Source organism: Chiloscyllium punctatum, chromosome 44, assembly GCF_047496795.1.
Source record: "Chiloscyllium punctatum isolate Juve2018m chromosome 44, sChiPun1.3, whole genome shotgun sequence".
NCBI lineage: Eukaryota > Metazoa > Chordata > Chondrichthyes > Orectolobiformes > Hemiscylliidae > Chiloscyllium > Chiloscyllium punctatum.
In genome coordinates, this window is record NC_092782.1 from 52640202 (window position 1) to 52662882 (window position 22681).

The 22681-nt window shown below is 42.7% G+C and overlaps 2 protein-coding genes across 5 annotated transcripts in view; one reads left to right on the forward strand and one right to left on the reverse strand.

Annotated features, from left to right (window-relative positions):
* Nucleotides 1-22681, forward strand: part of il15ra (interleukin 15 receptor subunit alpha) — a 95124-nt gene that overhangs the window by 66510 nt on the left and 5933 nt on the right. For all 4 annotated transcript variants that reach the window (XM_072562934.1, XM_072562935.1, XM_072562936.1 and 1 more), the window contains 5 exons: nucleotides 3530-3670; nucleotides 3789-3938; nucleotides 4282-4386; nucleotides 14032-14079; nucleotides 18596-18671. In XM_072562934.1, the coding sequence (XP_072419035.1) occupies nucleotides 3530-3670; nucleotides 3789-3938; nucleotides 4282-4386; nucleotides 14032-14079; nucleotides 18596-18671 (520 nt within the window). The remainder of the gene's footprint in view (nucleotides 1-3529; nucleotides 3671-3788; nucleotides 3939-4281; nucleotides 4387-14031; nucleotides 14080-18595; nucleotides 18672-22681) is intronic.
* fbxo18 (F-box DNA helicase 1) overlaps nucleotides 13410-22681 on the reverse strand; it is a 71698-nt gene continuing 62426 nt past the window's right edge. Inside the window, exon 23 of the mRNA XM_072562928.1 lies at nucleotides 13410-13799. The gene's annotated coding sequence lies outside the window, so the exon portion shown is untranslated. The remainder of the gene's footprint in view (nucleotides 13800-22681) is intronic.

The window sequence follows — 22681 nt, forward strand, 5'->3', positions numbered from 1 at the left end:
GAAATCAGTTGTAAAAGTGTTGAATATGGTGGCACAGTGGTAAGCACTGCTGCCTCACAGCGCCAGAGACCCGTGTTCAATTCCTGCCTCAGGCAACTGTCTGTGTGGAGTTTGCACATTCTCCCCGTGTCTGTGTGGGTTTCCTCCGGGTGCTCCAGTTTCCTCCCACAGTCCAAAAATGTGCAGGTCAGGTGAATTGGCCATGCTAAATTGCCTGTAGTATTAGGTGAAGGGGTAAATGTAGGGGAATGGGTCTGGGTGGGTTGCTCTTCGGAGGGTCAGTGTGGACTTGTTGGGCTGAAGGGCCTGTTTCCATGCTGTAAGTAATCTAATCATAATAATAATGAGATTTCTCAATAATTTAGGCAATGCTTGAATATACTTAAACAGTTTCTTGTTAGGTTTCTGACTATCAGGGGCTTGCTCATTGTCACTCTCTTCCTCACTAAGACTAACCTCAGCCTTTATCTCCAACCTTTTAAGCTGACTTTCCTTTTTAAGTGAAAGTGAGGACTGCAGATGCTGGAGATCAGAGCTGAAAATATGTTGCTGGAAAAGCGCAGCAGGTCAGGCAACATCCAAGGAGCAGGAGAATCGACGTTTTGGGCATGAGCCCTTCTTCAGGAAAGTTTCCTGAAGAAGGGCTCATGCCCGAAACATCGATTCTCCTGCTCCTTGGATGCTTTCCTTTTTAAGTGTCAGTTTTTGAAGTTCATAAGCTCTTTCTTTTGCTTTCTCTGCTCTCTCTTTTTCCCTCTCTTCTGCTGCTGTCTCTTTTTCCTTCTGTTCTTCTTCGAATCGTAACTCAAAGTGTTTCATTTCTGCTGCCCTTTCCTTACCTCTCGCCTCTGAATTCTTGCCATCTCTATAGATTCTGATGGTTTCCCTGGCAAGTTTAAATGCTGAGCTACTGCTGTAATTATCTCTCCTTTCCTCACAGAAGCAGGCCTTTCCAATTCCAACTTCTCTGCTAATTCTTGCAACTTGGTCTTATTCACTTTTTTGCAAAACTTCCAACGTCCCCTCATCCACATCCAGAAAGCTTTTGGCAACTGGAACTGCCATTACTATCCCGAGCTTTGTCTACCCGAAACCAAACCAGCACCCAAAATAAAGACACTAGCACCAACCACTCACTGTTTAAAATCCAGCAAAGAGTCCCCAATCTGTTATGGATGAGGTCAGACTATTAACAAGATGAAGTAAGGAATGGAAGAAATGGAATGGAGTTTTCCATCATGTGGTCAGGACTGCTTTCCTAACCAATAGTTAAAGAGGAAGCACTGCTGGATCGAGTCATGAGAAGTTAACCAGAGCAGATGAGAGAAGTGACCATGTGGAGAACATCTATGCAATCGCAATCATAACATAATAAGGTTTTAAATCATGATTGAGGAAGACATAGAGTCATACAGCACAGAAACAGGTCCTTGCCAGTCCATGCTGAACATAATCCCAAACTAAACTAGACCCTCCTGCCAACTCCTTTCCCACATCCCTCCAAACCTTACCTATTCATGTATCTATCCAAATGTAAACATTGTAACTGGGCCCGCATCCACCACTTCCTCAGGAAGTTCAATCTACATGCGAACAACTCTCTGTGTAGGAAACTTGTCTCTCATGTCTTTTTTTTAAATCTCTCTTCTCTCACCTTAAAACTATGCCCCCAGACTTGAAAATCCCCCATCCATCGGAAAAGCTACCTACCATTAACCTTATTTATACCCCTCAAGATTTTATAAAGCTTGAGAAGGTCACCTCTCAACCTCCTACACTCCAGTGAAAAACGTCCCAGCCTATCCAGCCTTTCTTTATCACTTAAACCTTCCATACTTGGCAACATCCTGGTAAATTTCTTCTGAACCCTCTCTAGCTTAATAATATCCTTCCAAAGTTAGAGACTATCAAAGTAATAGGTTGAAAAGAATGTTAATTTTAAGTTGGTGAGAAGAAACCTGGGAGAGAAACTCAAAGATTATTTTGACAGCTAGAGCATCATTAAAATAAAATATTGAAATTAGTGGTCCATAGTATTCATTAGAAATTAAGTCCTCCTAAAAGAAAAACCAACAATGAAAAAAGACAAATGAATGAAAAGAGAAGGGTAACATTGAAACTGAGAATAAAGACCATGTTTAACAAATAATAAAGGAAATAATTATAAAAGAGATGAGATGTTAGGAAAGAACAAAGAAAAATTACAGCCCAGTAACAGGCCCTTCAGCCCTCCAAGCCTGATCCTATCCAAATCCACTGTCTAAACCTATCGCCCAATTCCTAAGCATCTGTATCCCTCTACTCCCCACCTACTTATGCATCTGTCCAGATGCACCTTAAATGAATCTACCATGCCTGCCTCTACTACCTTTGCCAGCAACGCGTTCCAGGAACCTACCACCCTCTATGTAAAGTACTTGCCGCATATATCCCTTAAACTTTTCGCTTCTCACCTTGAATGCGTGATCTCTCGTTATTGAATCACTCACACTAGGCAAAGGCTTATCTCTGTCTACCCTTTCTATACCCTTCATGATTTTGTAAACCTCAATCAGGTCTCCCCTCAATCTCCTTTTTTCTAATGAAAACAATCCTAACCTACTCAACCTCTCTTCATAGCTAGCACCTTCCCTATGAGACAACATCCTCGTAAACCTTCTTTGCACCCTCTCCGAAGCATCCACATCCTTTTGGTAATGTGGCGACCAGAACTCTACACAGTATTCTAAATGCAGCTGAACTAAAGTCTTGTACAATTTTAACATGACCTGCCAGCTCTTATACTCAATACCCCGTCCAATGAAGGCAAGTATACTATATGCCTTCTTGACCACTCTATTCACCTGTGCAGCAACCTTCAGGGTACAATGGACCTGATTTCCCAGATCCCTCTGCTCATCAACTTTTCCCAAGGCTCTTCCATTTACAGTATAGTTTGCTCTAGAATTAGACTTCCCAAAATGCATCACCCCACATTTGCCTGAATTGAACTCCATCTGCCACTTCTCCGCCCAACTGTCAGTCTACCTATATTCTCCTGTATACTTTGTCAGTCCCCTGTGCTTTCTGCTACTCCAATTCAATAATAATCTGAGGAAAAAAAGGTCAAATGAAACAATTGGTAATTGTCAGGAAAAGAACTATCTGGTTCACTGATGTACTTTAGGGAAGGAAATCTGCCATCCTCACCTGGTCTGGCTGAAATGTGAACTCTAGACCCACAGCGATGTAGTTGACCCTTAACTCCCTCTGGACAATTAGGGATGGGCATTAATGCTGACCTTGCCAATTAATAAATAAATAAAAAGCCAGTAAAGAGCTTTTTGTAAGTTATTCCACCCTCCAGAATGTTCCCATCCTCAAGTGAGCACAAGCATGGAAATTGAATTAAAATATGTCTATATCTACCCAGGAAACCCTGATCCCTGTTTGAAAGGAGCCCATCCTGTGCATTCAATGCAGAGTTCCATTTTTCTGAAGATAACAGTGTGAGCTCACCCTAAATATGTTGTACTTTATTACATGGCAGAAACTCTAGCGAGCCACTTATCATCAGCATTGACAACATTAACTGTACCGATTGAGTCCACAACATTGACTGCTCCACCTGAGTCAGTTTCAGGCTGCAATCAAACATCCTCCAGCCCTCCACTCAGTACAGACACCAAAGGTTGGTTGTTGATCAAATGCAGCCTAGAAAATGAAAAGTTGTTGAAGATTTCATTGGAAGTTGTGTGCATATCAGTTGAGCCTAAACATTGCCCATTTATATATTAATCAAAACGTAGGACTGGGACCCTTAGCTACAACATGGACAACAGTAAGGCCATCAAGTTCCTCAACAGCTGAAACAGAATTTCCAGCATCAGGTCTCTCTGACAGCACTCAGAAAGCAGCAGCTGAAACAGCAGTCACTTACAGTACTAATGGGACAACAGGTCAGTAGACATGGTGTATAAAACGTGTCATGCTCCTTATGGTAGTCTAGGGTGGGCTTGCATTTGCAGTCATAATGATAGATTACTAATGATGGTGGGAATCTATCTTTATGGTTGCAAATCCATTTATGCTGGACTGTTAAATCTCCTGCCTGTCACTACAACATAGCTCAGAGGATATTGGAGCACTATAGCATCCTGATGTGCAGTACAGTATTGGGAAACTGTATAAAATGTGAACAATCCCTGTTGGTCATGTAACGCCATGAAAATACGTTTTTGAAGTTAAAGTGAAAGCTAGCTAATTGTGAACGTTCTTCATCTTATATTAATGCCAACTTAGGAACGGAGCCAATAACCAGCAAGACAGCACTGGCAGAAAGAACAGTAAATCCCTCTACAGCATCAGAAACAGCCTCTGACGTTACTGGCTCTATTGGCACCACAGGTCAGGTAGAACCTTCACCTTTACCTACAAGCTTGCTATTTGAGCCTTTGGGGTGTATTTAGTACCAAATGTTCAGGATTATCATATATGCTGCAACATATTATTGTTTGGTTCAGCCTTTTCACCATTTCCCTGGCCTGTGCTGGAGAAGTTTTCAATGCTACAATTAATTTATTGACCCCAGAAAAGAGAAGGGGAAAGATGATTAGCTAGGTCACCCAATGATTCCTGGTGGGAAGTGGATGTGTGGACACAGTGTGAGGACATGACCAGACTGGGCTCCAGTGCACCTACCATCTAATATCTTTTTGATACCCATTGTGTAGTTCTTCTGTTTTTTAATTTTCTCTCAACTTCAATGTTCTAATGCCCTACTTCTACCCCGTAAGCTTGAGGTCATTCTAAAACTTTGTTCCCCATGCCTTCAGTCGGAACAAGATCCATTTGTTTCCTGTATTAGGTTTGTTTGTCCAGAGTGATTTCTAAATCTTGACTTTAAAATTCTCATTCTTATTTTCAAATCTCTTCATTCCCTTGGCCTTCCCTACTTCTGCAATCTCCTCCCACCTCAGGACTCTCAAGATATCTGCGGTCCTCGAAGTCTGACCTCCTGAGCAATCTCAATTTTCGTCACTCAACTGTTCTTGACTGTGCTCACAGCTCCCTGGGCTGTAAACTGGGGACTTCCCACCTGACAGCACACCACCTCTCTATCGCTCTTTATTCCTTTAAGATGCTCCTTAGAACCTTCCTCCTTGTCCAAACAATTGATCATCTGAACTAATATCTCCTTAAGTGGTTAAATGTCATTTTTAAGGAATCTTAGAATGGTTACAGTACTGAAGAGACCATTCTGCTTGTCATATCTGTGCTGCCCCTATGAAGGTAGACAGGCAGGAGACTGGAAGAACACAGCAAGCCAGGCAGCATCAGGAGGTGGAGAGGTCAGTGTTTCAGGTCAACCCTTTATCAGGTCAAGTGGTGGGTGTAAGGGGAGCTCCAGATAAAGTGGGAAGGAGGTTTTGGGTGTGAAGAGGGGCAGAATGGTGAGGTAGAGATAGGTGAACACAGGTAGAGGATACGGGTCGAGAGTGTGGTGCAGAAAAAGCACAGCAGGTCAGGCAACATCCGAAGAGCCGGAGAATCACCCTCCTGATGAAGGGCTTATGCCTGAAACATCGATTCTCCTGCCCCTACCTATCCCTACCTCACCAACCCCCTCCCCCCCATACCATCCCCCCTTTATTTGCAGCTCCCCCTCACCCCCACCCCCAGTCCTGAAAAAGGGTTACACCCAAGATGTTGACTTCTCCACCTCCTGATGCTGCCTTGTTTAATGTGTTCTTCCAGCCCCCTTAGATTCCAGCATCTGCAGTTTTTCTTTGCCTCTAACCAGTTTTGCCCCTATGAAGGGGCAATTCACCCCCTGCCACTCCTGCCTTTTTCAAATATTTCTGCAAATCTACCCTTTTTTGGATAATAATCCAGTTCCCTGTTGAACACCTGAAGTGCATCTGCCTCCATCACAGTTTTTCAGGCAGCGTTTTCCAGATCCTAATCCCTCACTGTGAGAACATGTTTTCATTCATGTTGCTATTGTTTCTTTTGTGTGACCTCCACTTCATGATCCTTCCACCAATGAGAACAGTTATTGCTGTCAAGTCCCCTCTCAGCCTTCGCTCCTGCAAGATGAATAGTCCCAGTTTCTCCAACCTGTCTCCGTTATTGAAAGGCTCTCTTTCCTTGAACCATTCTAACGAATCTTTTTTTTTGCAAATTCTCATAGGATCATAGAATCCCTACAGTGTGGAAACAGGTTATTCAGTCCAATACGTCCACACTGACTCTCTGAAGAGCATTCCACCCAGACCCATCCGTCCATCCCTTTAGCCCTGCATTTCCCATGGCTAATCCACCTGCCCTGCACATCTTTGGATTGTAGGAGGAAACCGGAGCAAACCCACGCAGACACGGGGAGAATGTGGAAACTCCACCCAGACAGTCGCTCAAGGCTGGAATTGAACCCAGGTCCCTGGCGCTGTGAGGCAGCAGTGCTAACTGCTGAGCCTTTATATTCTGTAATGCCTTCATATTTTTTCTAAAGTGTGTGCCCAAACAAATTGAGGCCAAATGAGTGTTTTATACCAGTTTCACATTGCCTGCTTTCTTTTGAACCCAAAGCCGATTGATAAAGCTCAGGATACCATATGCTCCATTAATTTATCTACAATCATCTTTGTGTATGAACACACACAGACACAGACACACACACGCACATACACACACACACACACACACACACACACACACACATCCCTTTGGTCCTGTTAGTATTAGTATTTTAGTCTTTATTTTATGCTGTCTTTCTCAATTCTTCTTACCAAATTAATCACTTCACACTTCTTGCCATTAAATTTAATCAACCACTTATCCACCCATTGAACCAACCTCTCCATAACCATTTGATGTTCTGCACTATCCTACTCCTGTTCAGAGTCCTTCCAACTTTCATATTATCCACAAATTTTGAAATTTTGCCCTTTTATACCAAGGTCTAGGTCATTCATATATATCAGGAACCGCCAGGCCCCAACCTTGCTCCAGCCCAGGAAAGCAACTGTTCACCTCTAAATTCAAATTCCTGTCATTTATTCAATTTCATATCCATGTTGCTACAATCAGCCTTAGTCCATGTTTGGTTGCAAGTTTGTTGTTCACTCTTTGCCAAGTGCCTTTGGAAGTTCAAGTACTGCACATTGATAATTCTACCTTCATTAATGCAGTGTCACCTCATTAAAAATTCGGCACTGGCTAACCCACAATTGTCCATGTGATAATTAATGTTATCTCAAATGATCATCTCTAGAAGCTGTCCCACCATCGCGGTTAAACTGACTGAACAGTAGTCACTGGGCTTTTCTTTTACACCCTTTTTTGAACAAGGGAGTGACACTTGCAATTCTCTAGCCTTTGGCTCCACCCTCTAATCTAAGGCAGATTGGAAAACTATGGCCAGCCTCTCGACTATTTCCATTCTCACTTCCTTCAATATTATTGATGTACCTCATTTGTTCCAATGCCATATCAACTTTAATACTTATTTGTAATCAATTTCAAACTCTTTAAGAATCTGAGCTGCATCCTCTTTCACCATGACCTAGGCAACCTTTTAGTTTTGAAACATGCAAAGGGTTCACTTCATACCTTAACCATGCCCCCACCTCCATGAATACATCCCCAATTTTGTTTCCTAATAAGAAAATAAGAGTTAAAAGCAGGAGTAGGCAATTCAGCCCCTTGAGCCTGCTCTGTTATTCAATATGCTCATGGCTGATCTCACCTCGGCCTCACCTCCACTTTCCTGCCCACTCCCCATAATGCTTCAGCCTGTTACTAATTAAAATTCTGTCCATTTCTCCCTTAAATTTATTCAGTGTTTGTCCCAACATCCACCAAACTCTGGGGTAGTAAATTCCATAGATTCACGGCCCTTTTGAGAGAAGTAATTTCTCATTACCTCTGTTTTAAATCTGTCACCCCTTCTCCTAAAACTGTCGTCTCTTGTTCTAGTTTGCCCCACACGACCCATCTGCTTTGTCAATCCCCTTTTGCATCTTTTATACCACAATTAGATCTCCTGTCATTCTTCTAAAATCCCAGAGAGTATAGGCCTACGTTGTGCAATCTTTCTTCATAAGATAAACTCCTCATCTCTGGAATCTATCCAGTGGACCTCCTCTGAACTGCCTCCAATGTAACTCCATCCCTTATTGGGTAAGAGGATGAAAATTGTATGCAGTACTCCAGCTGTGGTCTCACTAACGCCTTGTACAGTTGCAGCAACACTTCCCTACTTTTATACTCCATTCCTTTGGCAATAAATGCCAAAATTCCATTTGCTTTCCTTAATACCTCCTGCACGTGCATACTAATTTTCTGCAATTCATGCACAGGATACGCAGATCCAACTATAATGGAGCACCCTGAACTTTCTCTCCATTTAAACAATAAGATGCCTTTCTCATTCTCCAACCAAAATGATAAACTCACACTATCCACATTGAACTCCAGCTGGCAAATTTTGGCCCATTCACCAAAACTATCCATATCTATTTGTAAATTCCTCATTTCTCCATTGCAACTTAATGTACCACCTAAAATTGGAGAAAAATCGGACACTAAACACCAAGATTGTGTATTTAGAAAAAGGCATATGAAGCAACTGCAAATAACCAAGTCCAGATTGCAGTGCTAATGTGTAGCTGCAGAAGTGACACAAGACTGAGATGTAGCCAACAAACAATTGGTTTGGTTATCTTCTTTTTATTTTCATATTCATCCACTTACCAACCTTCTGCCATCTTTGTGCCTGTAGAAACCTTTTGGATTTCCTTTCATCTTAGCTGCCAGTCTCTTCTCATCGACTTCCTTTGCTTCTTAATTGTTTGTTCAGTTCCTTTCTGGACTTTTTATATTTGCCTGATTCTCAATTATTCCTCTGAAGCCTGTCATAAACGTACTTTATCTGCTTTTTCGTCATTTCTATCTTTTCTGACATCCAAGGAGCTCTGGGTTTCTTTCACCTACTGTTTGCACACATGGCAACATATCTTGACTGTAGTTGAACTATCTCTTTTTTTTAAAAGAGAGTTTATTGTTCAATTACAACTTCATCTGCTAATCTTTAAATTTGTTTCATAATATTGTTGTAAAGTGCCTTGGGATGTTGTATAACCTTCGATGTGCTATGTAAATATGAGCTGTTGTCGTTACTTATGTGTGAAGAATGCCTGTTGGTGTGAGGGACAGACGTAAATAGAGCCCCTTCAAATTATAACCCAATTCAGCATCTTCGAGAAAATTGGAGAAAATCGGACACTAAACACCAAGATTGTGTATTTAGAAAAAGACGTATGAAGCAACTGCAAATAACCAAGTCCAGATTGCTGTGCTAATGTGTAGCTGCAGAAGTGACACAAGACTGAGATGTAGCCAACAAACAATTGAAGCTGAAATTGATTCACATTCCAGTCTGCACTCTGCGATTGATGTTCCAATTATATTGTGCATGATCTCCCATCCAGGTTTGTAACATGACGACAGGGACTGTGCAGTGTCCTATAAAAGTTTTATTACAAACCATTGATTTAATTGTAAGTGGAAACCTTGGGAGCTGTACCATAAGGCAGGCAGTCGAAATGTTGGGTAATACGACCATTAGCTTTTTACGTTGTGTTGTTGTTACATGTTTTAGATTAACTCAGTGAGTGTCATTAAAAGGGATTCTCCCAGGAGGATGAGCAATGTCAGGCTCATTGAGGGAAAATGCCACGTGATAAATCTCCAATAATAAGGCCAAACGAATTCAAAGATATCTGATACAAATCTTATATTATGCACTGCTAGACAGAAACTGAACTCAAACAATTTGATTCGGAAGACACAATATGGAGCATTTTGTAAAGGGAAAAGCAGACCAAAGTCCTTTGAATCCAACAGTATTTGATGAAATTCATATTCAAAGCTAGGTGAATTGTACTAATGGGCACACAGAAATGTGAAAACTTTAGTTAGCAAGCTAATCTGTCACACAGACTATAATTTTGCATAATTTTCCAGGATAACCAGTAGATTGTTTTAAACACTTGGACTGCCAGACTCCATTTTCACGGCCTCACAACAGGTCGTCTGTGCATCTCTCAAACCAACTGGAGCCTTAACCAAATATTTAGTCTGGGGTCCTCCATGGTCTGTTGGACAATGCCCAGCAATGTTCATGGTCTACATGGTCTGCATGCAGGTGGAACTGCCCGATCAAGTTGACCAGGTTGAATGGCAGATCAGGGTAGAGGGAATGGAGTGACCTCCTGTTACTGTTCTCCTCTGATCCCTGTATCCTTAAAGGGAACACAACAGGACACAGAAAGAAGAAAACTGGAAAGAGTTAGGCAACTGATTTTCGTTGGGCTCGGAGGGCAATGATTGGTCTTCATAACTCCACAAATATGCCAGTTTTCTGTCTATTTGTTCACAGGATGTAGGCACTGCTGGTTAGGGCAACATTCATTGCCCATCCCTAACTGCACAGAAAGCAGTTAAGGATTAACCACATTACCGAGAGTCTGGAGTCACATGTAGACAGGCAGGAGGACACAACAAGCTAGGCAGCTTCAGGAGGTGCAGAAGTTGACATTTCGGGTGTAACCCTTCTTCAGAACTGGGGGTGGGTGTGGGTTGGAGCTGCAGATAAAGGGGGAAGTGGGGGCAAGGTGGTGAAGTGGGGGTAGGTGAAGACAGGTATAGGGGTATAACCTGGTTGGTCAATGGGAGGAATGAATCTGGTTGGTGGCAGGGAGCAGTGGAAGGGAGGGGGACAGTCTGAGAAGAGAGTTGGGGGATAGGGAGGGAAGGTATTTCAAATTGGTGAACTCAGTGTTGAGTCTTCCAGGCTGTAGGGTGCCCAGGTGGAAGACAAGGTTGTTCCTCCAATAGGAGCTGTGGTTTGTTTTGGCAATGGAGGAGGCCGAGGATGGTCATGTTGGAAAGGGAGTGATTGGGGGAATTGAAATAGGTGGAGACTGGGAGGCCTGGTCAGCCCCTGTGGACCTGGCTGTGATGCTCAGTGAGCCGTTCCCTAAGTTTATGTTCGGTCTCCCTGATGTAGAGAAGACCACATCACCTAGTTGGAAGAGTAGGCCAGACCAGGTAAGGATGGCAGATTTCCTTCCTTAATGGACATGAGTAATCCACATGAGTTTTCAAGTGTGTAGTGGCATGACATTCCTGAACTGGGAGATACTCCAAGCTCTGGCGCTACTTCAAATTTGCAACAGATCTGAGTAGGTAACCTCCATGGGTTACATAACTGACTGGAAATTCAGGCAAATTTCACTAAACGCAAGAAAGTCATGAAGTAACTAGTGTCAGATTCAAAACCAGAGTTCTGCTTATAACTTGACTGCGTGGATGATAATTCTACTGGGTTAACCTGACCCTTACAGGATACGAATTGAACATCCTTGGGCCTGCAAAAGCTGGTCATCTCTGTCCCTGTTTAGGTTCAATGTTGATCAATTCTTGCTTCCTGGGAGGTGGAGGTATTGGATGTGTGAGCAGTAGGCTGAAGACAGACCTGGTGGGCCTTCTAAAGGAGAAAAAGGGCAGAAAGTTTCTGGAGATACAGAGCCTGGGGCCTGAGTAACTGAAGATAGGCCCAGAAATGGTGGAGTGAAGAGGCCAGATTTGCAGGAGAGCTTTCAGAGAAATGTGCTCATTCTGAAATACGCACCAGACTGATTTTCAACTGGAAGTCAGTGGATGAGAACAGTTAATGTTTTGCTGTGTATATTCCAAAAAGACCACTCCCTCCCGTGACTCCCTCGTCAGGTCCACACCCCCGACCAACCCAACCTCCACTCCCGGCACCTTCCCCTGCAACCGCAAGAAATGCAAAACTTGCGCCCACACCTCCCCCCTTACTTCCCTCCAAGGCCCCATGGGATACTTCCATATCCGCCACAAATTCACCTGCACCTCCACACACCTCATCTATTGCATCCACTGCCCCTGATGTGGCCCCCTCTATATTGGGGAGACAGGCCGCCTACTTGCGGAATGTTTCAGAGAACACCTCTGGGACACGCAGACCAACAAACCCAACCACCCCATGGCTCAACACTTCAACTCCCCCTCCCACTCCACCAAGGACATGCAGGTCCTTGGACTCCTCCATCGCCAGACCATAGCAACACGACGGTTGGAGGAAGAGCGCCTCATCTTCCGCCTAGGAACCCTCCAATCAAAAGGGATGAACTCAGATTTCTCCAGTTTCCTCATTGCCCCTCCCCTCACCCTGTCTCAGTCAAATCCCTCGAACTCAGCACCGCCTTCCTAACCTGCAATCTTCTTCCTGACCTCTCCGCCCCCACCCCACTCCGGACTATCACCCTCACCTTGACCTCCTTCCACCTATCGCATTTCCAACACCCCTCCTCCCTACCTTTTATCTTAGCCTGCTGGACACACTTTCCTCATTCCTGAAGAAGAGCTTATGCCCAAAACGTCGATTCTCCTGCTCCTTGGATGCTGCCTGACCTGCTGCACTTTTCCAGCAACACATTTTCAGCTCTGATCTCCAGCATCTGCAGTCCTCACTTTCTCCTGTGTATATCCACTCGAGTTAAGAGAAGGCAAGGAATTTTCATCGAAACACACAGGACCCTGAGGGGAGTTGACAGAATGGATGCTGCAAGGACATTTCCTTCTGTGGGAGAAACCAGAATGAGGGGGACACAACTTAAAAATACAAGGTCACCTGGGGAGGCAATAGCCTACTGGTGTTATCACTAGACTGTTAAGCTAGAGACCGAGGTTCAAATCCTGCCGTGGCAGATGGTAAAATTCAATAAAATCTGGAAATAAGTGTCGAACAATGACCGTGAAACCATTGTCAATTGTCAGGAAAAGCCCCTATGGCTCAGTAATGGAAGGTAACTGCTGTACTCACCTAGTCTGCACTGCATGTGACTCCAGACCCACAGCAATGTGGTTGCCTTTTAATTGCCCCTGGGGTGGGCAATAAATGCTGGCCTAGACCGCGATGCCCTCATCCATGAATGAATTTTTAAAAATGCAGAATGGAGCTAATGAGACTTTTGTTTTTCTTGCTAGTCTGTAAAATTCTCTTCCTCAGGGCGGTCTGGTCATTAATTACTTGATTGACAAGGGATTCCAAGGGTTTGGTGGAGGTAGACAGGAAAATCAAGTTGAGGCAGCAAATTTCTCAAACAGTAGTGCAGGCCTGAGGGGCTGAATGGTCTACTGCAGCTGCTAATCCCTATGGTTGTATAGATGTGATTATTTGTATGGGTGTGGGATGCTGAGATAACCAGGTGACAGATTCTTTCTCAGTACACCAAGAGTCAACCAGTGCATGAGAGCAATTATTATGAGCCACTTCCTCCTTTGATCATGGATTAAGTAGACTGCAATTTTTTTTTTACAATTTCCCAGTTTATTTTTCTTCTCAGATGGAAACGGTGATGGGTACCTCAGGAAATTAATCCTTGATTCTGTTGCAAACCCTCCGCACTTTGTCCCTTCAGGCATTGGTTTCTCCATCTTTTGCTGTCGAAGGTACAGAGTGATATTGGTGTGGAATGCCAAGGGGCACTGACGCTTTGCTGAGTGGTCATCTTTAGTTTGCAATCTTAAACCAATGAGATCGACCAGACCGTTCCTATATGGCCCTCACTTCAACCAAGTCTCAACTGACAGTCCACACCAGCCAACTCTACCAGGAAGGCTCACTGAATGGCAAGTCTGAGAGAGGAAACTGTAGCTGTCTTGTTTGTCTTCTTACCCAGTCCAAGGGGTATTGAAAACATTTTCTGAGTTTCCTGACAGTCAGCAACCTGAAAGTAGAAGGATTGAGGAAAGTTACCTCCAAGAGCCTTGACCTTCATATCTCAGTGCAAAATGAGGCCCAAGTTTGTATTTGATGAAATGAATCATTGTGTCAGGTTATCTGAATATCCCCCTTGGATCATCAGCTTGCTCTATTTATCTTCTATGTCATGCAAATATATCGGGTAGACCATCAGTATTGTAGTAAATGCGGTTCTGTTTTATTATTCTTCTTCACAGACATCAATCAACTGGTAACCTCTGACAAAAGCATCGGACTAATTGTCGGTAAGGGGCAAGTAAAAACAGTGTATTTTTCAAGAATCACGAGTCAAAGTTGAAATAATCGGGGGAATTGCCACCACCTCAATGAACTAAGCCAGAATTTATTTGGAGTTAACAATGTCACTCAAGGTAGCTGCATAAAAAGTAAAATGCCACAAGTCTTTTCCGCAGGGCAAATTGTAGAAGGAGACCATTCTGCCCATCATTCCTGTGCTAGTCCTCTCTCCCCTCTCTTTCACCATGGCTTGACAACAGGTTTTTTTTTGGAAGTTGACTGTACAACTCCCTGAATGAAGGCTGCTACTCTATTCCCTTTTCCTAAAATGCATTCGAGATTAGAACAACACATTGCCTGAAGTAAAGCTTCTCTTCATCTGGACTCTGATTCTTAAATCAGTATTCTCAGGTTACTGACACCCCTACCAAAGAAACCAACCAGGTGCTGGCTGGTTCAAACTCATTCCCTGTTGGAGTTGCTGGTGTTCTTGTTTGTAGCTCAAGTCTTCATTGGTCAGAGCATTGAGCTGGGATGTCATGTTGCAGCTGGAAGAACATTCATGAACTCACTTGGGAGTACTGTATAAGGTCTGGTCACCCTGTGATAGGAAGGATTTTATTAATTTGGAGAGGGTGCAGAAAAGATTGCCAAGGATGATACTGGGACGGGAGCGTTTGAGTTATCAGAAAAGGCTGGGGGTCTTTTCTTTTTACTAGAGGAGGTTGAGGGTGACCTTACAGATGTTTATAAAATCACGAGAAGCATAGATAAGGGGAATAGCAAAGGTCTTTTCCCAAGGGTAAGGGACTTAGAGGGCATAGGTTTAAGGTGAGAGGGGAAAGATCTAAAAGATAATTGAGGGGCAACTTTTTCACACAAAAGGTGATTCATATGTGGAACGAACTGCGAGAAGAAGTGGTAGAGGTGAGTACAATTACAACATTTAAAAGACATTTGGACGGGTGCACGAATCGGAAAGGTTTAGACAGATTTGGGCCAAATGCAGACAGACGAGACTAGTTCAGTTTTGGAAACCTAGTTGGCAAGAATGAATTGTACCAAAGGGTCTGATTCCATGCTGTATGACTCTAGGTCTTCCTGTGGTATAGTAGGTAACATGCCCCATGATTGAGTCAAGTATGTGGGCAATGGATGGCAGTGGCAGGATGGACAGAATGGCTTTTTAATAACCAGCAATTCCGAAGCTTTCCTTATTTGTCCATGATCATAATAACCGCAGTTTCTGATCCTTGTCTACCTAATAGCATATGGTAGTTTTTACTACCCTATCTTACAATACAACACTGTTTGAAAAGGGCGATAGACAAAAGATGGGGAATTATAGACCGGTTAGCTTAACTTCTGTAGTGGGAAAGATGCTTGAGTCTATTATCAAAGAAGAAATAGCAAGGCATCTAGATAGAAATTGTCCCATTGGGCAGATGCAGCATGGGGTCATGAAGGGCTGGTAGTGCTAAACTAATCTTTTAGAATTCTACAAAGACAGTATGAGCAAGGTGGACAATGGGCACCCAGTGGATGTGGTGTCGCTAGATTTCCAAAAGGCCTTTGACAAGGTGCTGCACAAAAGGCTTCTGCATAAGGTAAAGATGTATGGTGTTAGCATGGATGTAAAGTATTAGCATGGATAGAGGATTGGTTGACTAACAGGAGGCAAAGAGTGGGGATAAATGAGTGCTACTCTGGTTGTCAATCAGTAACTAGTGGTATGCCTCAGAGATCAATGTTGAGACCGCAATTATTTACAATTTATACAGATGATTTGGAGTTGGGGACCACATGTGTCAAAGTTTGCAGATGACACTAAGATAAGTGGCAGAGTAAAGTGTGCAGAGGACTGTGAAAGTTTGCAGAGGAACATAGATACATTCAGTGAGCCGGCAAAGGTCTGGCAGATGGAATACAATGTTAATAAATGTGGAGTTGTCCGTTTTGATAGGAGTATCAGTAAAAAGGATTATTACTTGAATGGTTAAAAGTTGCAGCGTGCTACTATGCAGAGGGACCTGGGTGTCCTTGTGCATGAATCACAGAAGGTTTGTTTGCAGGTACAACAGGTAATTAGGAAGGCAAATGGAATTTTGTCCTTCATTGCTAAAGGGACTGAGTTTAAAAGCAGGGAGGTATGATACAGCTGTATAGGGTACTGGTGAGGCTGCACTGGAGTATTATGTGCAGCTTTGGTCTCCTTACTTGAGATAGGATGTACTGACACTGGAGGGGCTGCAGAGGAGGTTCACTGGGTTAATTCCAGAGTTGAGGGGGTTGGCTTATGAGGAAAGACTGAGTAGATTAGGAATACATTCACTGGAGTTTAGAAGAAAGAGGGGGGATCTTATAGAAACATATAAAATTATGAAGGGAAAACATAAGCTAGACATACAGAGGATGTTTCCACTGGCAGGTGAAACTAGAACAAGAGGGCATAGCCTCAAAATTAGGGAGAGCAGATTTATGACTGAATTGCAAAGGAACTTCTTCACCCAGAGAGTTGTGAATCTATGGAGTTCCCTGCCCAGTGAAGTAGGTGATGCTACTTCAGTAAATGTTTTTGGAGCTAAGATAGATTTTTTTGAACAGTAAAGGAATTAAGGGATACAGTGAGAGGGTGGGGAAGTGGAGCTGAGGCCAGGAAAAGATCAGCCATGATCTTATTGAATGGTGGAGCAGGCTCGAGGGGCCAGATGGCCTACTCCTGCTCCTAATTCTTATGTTCTTAAAATTGCACACAGGCCTTTAACTGTGGTCTAATCATTACTTCACATAAATTTATTACCTGATTTCAAACTTATTTTGTAGTATGTCTATTTAGACCACATTGTCAAATCTGATCTACATCCTCAAAAGGGGTGGGACCTCAGTAAGCACAGATTTTAGTCTTTAAAACATTGTAACCATGCTCATCACAGTGCAGGTAAGATTCATGGGAATGGTTCTAAGGATGAGGAATGTTAATATGAAGGTGGATGGAAAACGTTAGGACAGTTTTATAAAGTCATAGAGTCCTATAGCAAAGAGACAGGCCCTTTGGCCCAAACTGGTCCATGCCGACCAAAATGTCCATCCATGCTAACCCCATTTCCCTGCTCTTGTCCCATATCCTTCTAAACCTTTCCTTGAAGAGAAGGTTGTGAGAAGATATGATAGAAGTATTAAAACGGGGCTGAACAGAGTGAATTTGGAGAAACTATTCCCACTCATGAAAGAATTGAGGACAAGAAGACACATGTTTAAAATCAGTGTCAAAAGCAACACAAGGAAAAGCTTACATCTCACAGCAAGTAGTTAGATTCTAGAGTGCATTGCTGGAGTGTGTGGTAGAGGTAGGTTCAATTGAAGCCTTCAAAAGGGAATTAGACTTAACCTGAAAAGGCGGCAGAATAACACTAAGCATATGGCTTCTTTTAAAGTGCTGGTGCAGACAAAAGATGGGCTGAATAGCTTCCTTCTGTTGTGTATCAACTCTATGGGCAGGCAGGACGGTGGCTCAGTGTTAGCACTGCTGCCTCACAGCTCAGGGACCCAGGTTCAATTCCTGCCTCAAGCAACCGTCTGTGTGGAGTTTGCACATTCTCCCTGTGTGTGCGTGGGTTTCCTCCGGGTGTTCCAGTTTCCTCCCACAGTCCAAAGATGTGCAGGCTAGGTGAATTGACCATGGTAAATTGCCCATAGTGTTAGGTGCCGGGGTAAAATGTAGAGGAATGGGTCTGGGTGGGTTGCTCTTTGGAGGGTCGGTGTGGACTTGTTGGGCCGAAGAGCCTGTTTCCACCCTGTAGGGAATCTAATCTTATCTGTGATTCTGTATTCTCCAATGCTCAATAATCTCCTACCAGTGTGATGCTATACTTAAAAAGAAAAGGTCAATTTTTCCATACGTTCTATGCCTGTGTTCTCCAAGCAGAGGTACTGTGCCTGCAATTCCCTGGACTCTAACCATTTGAAGACAATGGTATTCGGAGTTGCAAACTTAAATGACCCAGATATACAGCTGGCCCTAAAACAGGACCATCTTTTGGCAGGATCTGAGCAGCAGAGGCAAAGAGGCCACTTCTACTGCCTCAGGCAGGCCCTGATAGATAAAAGATCTTCCAAAGCAATCCCTTGCTCCAAATAAAAACACATAACGGTTTACTCCAGTCTGACTTTCCAAATGGAGGGCAGTTAGTTGCACTGAAATCTTTCCAATATTGCACTGCTGCCAGAGAATAAGGTGGTCAGAGCAGGAACACGAAGCTTCATTAGCTTTGCACTTATCCCCATCAGAATAAATCCAGAAATTCTCAGGGAACTAAATGGGACAAAAACCTCTGTCATTTTGCATCTCCCATGCTTCATCCTCCCTTTTGCATTCAGGACATCTTATTTTTCAGCCTCAACCCAATTCACAGCAAAATTAATCCTCGCCCATGACATACTTCCCACAGAATGTGATTCCTTCATGTAATTTTATGTTCACTCCTGTTTATCTAACAATATTGTCTTTCATTCTCTCAACCAAAGGTACCAGTACAAGCAGCTTTACTATTGCACTGTGTGCATTATTCTTTCTTTGGATATTTGTTTACAGAAAGAAAATGTAAGTATTTAAAAATTGCTTTGTTGAATTGCCTTTTTTATAGGAGCGCAGCTGCCTCAGAATAAATGTTGTTATAATCCCAGCTGATGGTAGAACTGGACAAGACAAATGCCAGAGTAACACTTAGTTTGTAGATAAAAGGTTTGTTTTCTTGCAATTTGATTGTCACGGTGGACAGTCGATGAATGCATTTTCACATGGCAGTCAATATACTTCAAAACAAACATCAAGATTTATTGCACCCTCGAGACTTCTCTTTGTCTCACCTGGAGACTGATCTTTCTCCAGCTCTGATTACCTGGACACTGACCTTTTCCCAGCTCTGATCGCCTGGAGACTACCACAAATAAACTGTCTTTCCATTGGTCTGAATCTTTTCTTCTCAGTTGAAGTGATGATTGTCGCCTTCACAGAAATGAAAGCCAAAACCCCATTTGCCTCTACTTTTAGAATCCAATTCTCAAATAATGATAATATATTACAATAGCGCAGTAACAAGCTCAAACATTGACCCGTCCACTATTAGATGTTGGAACAGCACAGATTTAATCCAAGTATGAGCCAAGGAATAGCACAGTGAACTGTTTTAACATCTTTGCTATTAATCAGCTTCAAACTGAGTAACTGGAAGCAGAAATAAAAAACTCAGCACATGTGGAGAGGGAAATAGTTAACATTTTTGCCATTATTCATCTCATTATCACGGCTTTTGGGATGATGTAACAATATCTCATCTACTCAAGTCTCAATTGAAAGTGGCACCAAGATAAAACTGTGCAAACCTACTCTGTTATTCATCAGAATCATGGCTAGTCTGTACCTCAATTTCATTGATAAACATATGAATTAGAAGCAGGAATGGGATACTCTGCCCTTCAAGCCACTGTCGCTGATCAGTGGCTCAGTGGTGAGCACTGCTGCCTCACAGCTCCAGTGAGCTGGGTTCGATTCCACCCTTGGGTGACTGTCTGTGTGAAGATTGCACATTCTTCCTGTATCTGTGTGGGTTTCCTCTGGGTGCTCCAGTTTCCTTCCACAGTCCAAAGGTGCTAAATTGCCCAAAGATGCAGATGTTTCCATTGGTAGGAGAAACTAGGACCTGAGGGCACAGCCTTAGAGTAAAGGGAAGGCCTTATAGAAAGGAGATAAGGAAAAACTTCTTCAGCCAGAGAGTGGTGAATCTGTGGAGTTCACTGCTCCTGTGGAGGCCAGGTCATATATTTTAGACGAAGTATATTTAAGACGGAGATAGATAGGTTCTTGATTGTCAAGGGGATCAAGGGTTACAGGGAGAAAGTGGGAGAATGAAGTTAAGAAACTTATCAGCCATGATTGAATGGCAGAGCAGACTCAATGGGCTGAATGGCCTGATTTCTGCTCCTATGTCTTATGGTCTTATGGATGTGCAAGCTAGATGGGTTAGCCATGGGAAATGCAAAGTTACAGGGATAGGATGGGTCTGAGTGGGATGTTCTTCAGAGGGTACCATTTTTCTTTTGGTGTGGCTCAGTGTCTAGCACTGCTGCTTTATAGCACCAGGGACCTGGGTTCATTTCCAGCCTCAGGTGATTGTGTGGAGTTTGCACATTCTCCCCATGTCTGCGGGGGTTTTGTCCCAGTACTCTGGTTTCCTCCCACAATCCAGTGATGTACAGGTTAGGTGAATTGGCCATAATAAATTGCCCATAGTGTTCAGGGATGTGTAGGTTAGGTGTAGTCATGGGTAAATATAGAGTAATGAGGAATGGTTTTGGGTGGGATACTCTTCAGAGGGTCAGTGTGGACTTGTTGGGCCGAAGGGTCTGTTTCCACACTGTAGGGATTCTAAGATTCTAAGGGTCAGTGTGAGTTGATGCACTGATTGGCCTGCTTCCACACTGTGGTGTTTCCATGATGTTCCCACTGTCTCCCAATAACATACATGCACACTTTGGCTTCACAGTGCCTTGACAGTGTTATAAAGCACAAATCTATCTGGAGAGAAAACACAGTTAACATTTTGAGTCCATTGGAAGGACCATTGGACTCAGAACATTAGCTCTGCTTTCTCTCCACAAATACTGCCAGACCTGCTGAGTTTCTCCAGCATTTTTTGTTTTGTTTTGGCTTCAGATTTCCATTATCCACTGTTATTTGCTTTCTTACAAATCCATCTATTTCAGTCTTGCGAAAGATTGGGATGGAGTAGACTGTTTAGTTTCTTGAACTTCCTAGTCCATTTATTTAAATCTTCGCTGATCCATGTCCCAGTGCTTTTTACTGAATAGCCTGGTCCATGCTGTAAGTTCTGGAACAAAGAACTATATGAAGTCGTCCACAAACACTGAAAGTTATCAAGTTTGTTGCAATATTTTGTTAGCCATAGGAACTGTAGTCATCATGTCTAAATCCTGGCCCTAACTCTACAATCCTTTAATAATATCTATCATTCCCAAATATATATCTCTCCTCCTTAAATCCATCAACTCATTCTGCATTCTGTGCTATTACTCTGATGTACCTGGTTACCCTGAGTTGTCTGGTTCGCATGTAAAACAATATTTTTCACTATCTCATTATGTGTGACAATGATAAATAAATAAAATTCTGTGAACAGGATGTCCTGGAAAAATTCTGGAACAGGAACCTTCTGGCATTCAAAGATTTCACATATCTTTGTTAAGAAAGATTTTCTGTTTTGTACTTTTAACAACAACTTGTATTTACATAACATCTCTAACATAGCAAGACATTTCAAGTTGTTTACAGGGGTATTATTAAACAAAAATTAGACCTCAAGCCAAAAAATATTAGGTTCAAGAGCTTATGCAAAGAGATAAGTTTTAAAAAGCCTCTTAAAATGACGAAAGAGTTAGAGAGTTCAATCTGGTTCAGGGAAGTAATTTGCACCATCAAAGCGTGGTCACGGAATAGGAAAGCTTTGGAGAAATGTGGAGATTGTGAAGGATGAAATATCTGAAGGAGGTGACAGAATTTTAAATGACACCTGGAAGATTCAAAAGTTCTAGACAACACAAATTCCGAAAAATATGATATGAAGATTGGAGAGAGGGCAGTATTGATTTACCAGATTGAAACTTGGTTCCAAAAGTTAAACATGTGGGAGAGATAGGAGAGATGTATAAGCTAGGCTTATAATCCCTAGAATTTAGGGGGTTTAGCCTAAACGTAGAGATGGTAAATTAGCTCGCCAAGCTGGAGGTTTGTTTTGAGATGTTTCATCACCATACTAGGTAAGATCATCAGTGAGTGTCTCTGGTAAAGCGCTTGTGGTATGCCTTGCCTCTCTATTTATTGGTCTTGGTTTCTTCAGGTGGGTGATGTTATTTCCGGTTCTCTTCTTCAAGGGAAGGTAGATAGGATTTAAATTGATGTGTTTATTGATGGAGTTCTGGTTAAAATGCCATGCCTCTAAGAATTCTCGTGTGTGCCTTTGTTTCTCCTGTCCCAGGATGTGTATGTTGTCCCAGTCAAAGTGGTGTCCTTCTTTGTCTGTATGTATGGAAACTAGTGATAGGACAGGCGAGACAAAGACATGCAAGAGAATTCCTAGTGGCATGGCATTCTAACCAGAACTCCATCAATAAACACATTGATTTAGATCTCATCAACCTTCCCTTGAAATAAAGAACGGGAAATGACATCACCCACCTTAAGAAACCAAGACCTACACAGAGAGAGGCAGGACATACCACCAGCACTACACCAGAAACTCTCACTGATGATGTTACCTAGTCATGGTGACGAAACTTACAGACTTACCATCAACCTGAGCTACAAATCTTCTCAAAAATCACTCACAGAGATAGATGCTTCAGGAGTGAACATAAGATACAGGAGCAGAGATAGACCAGGTAAAATTTTAAAACTTTATCACGCAAATGGCAACAAATATTTTGAATTCTCTTCCACAACTGCTAACTGATGATATTAAATGAGATGATAAGCCTTTGATAGCCAAAAGTATCAAAGATTAGGGGGCAAATGTCAGTACATGGCATTCAGGTGCA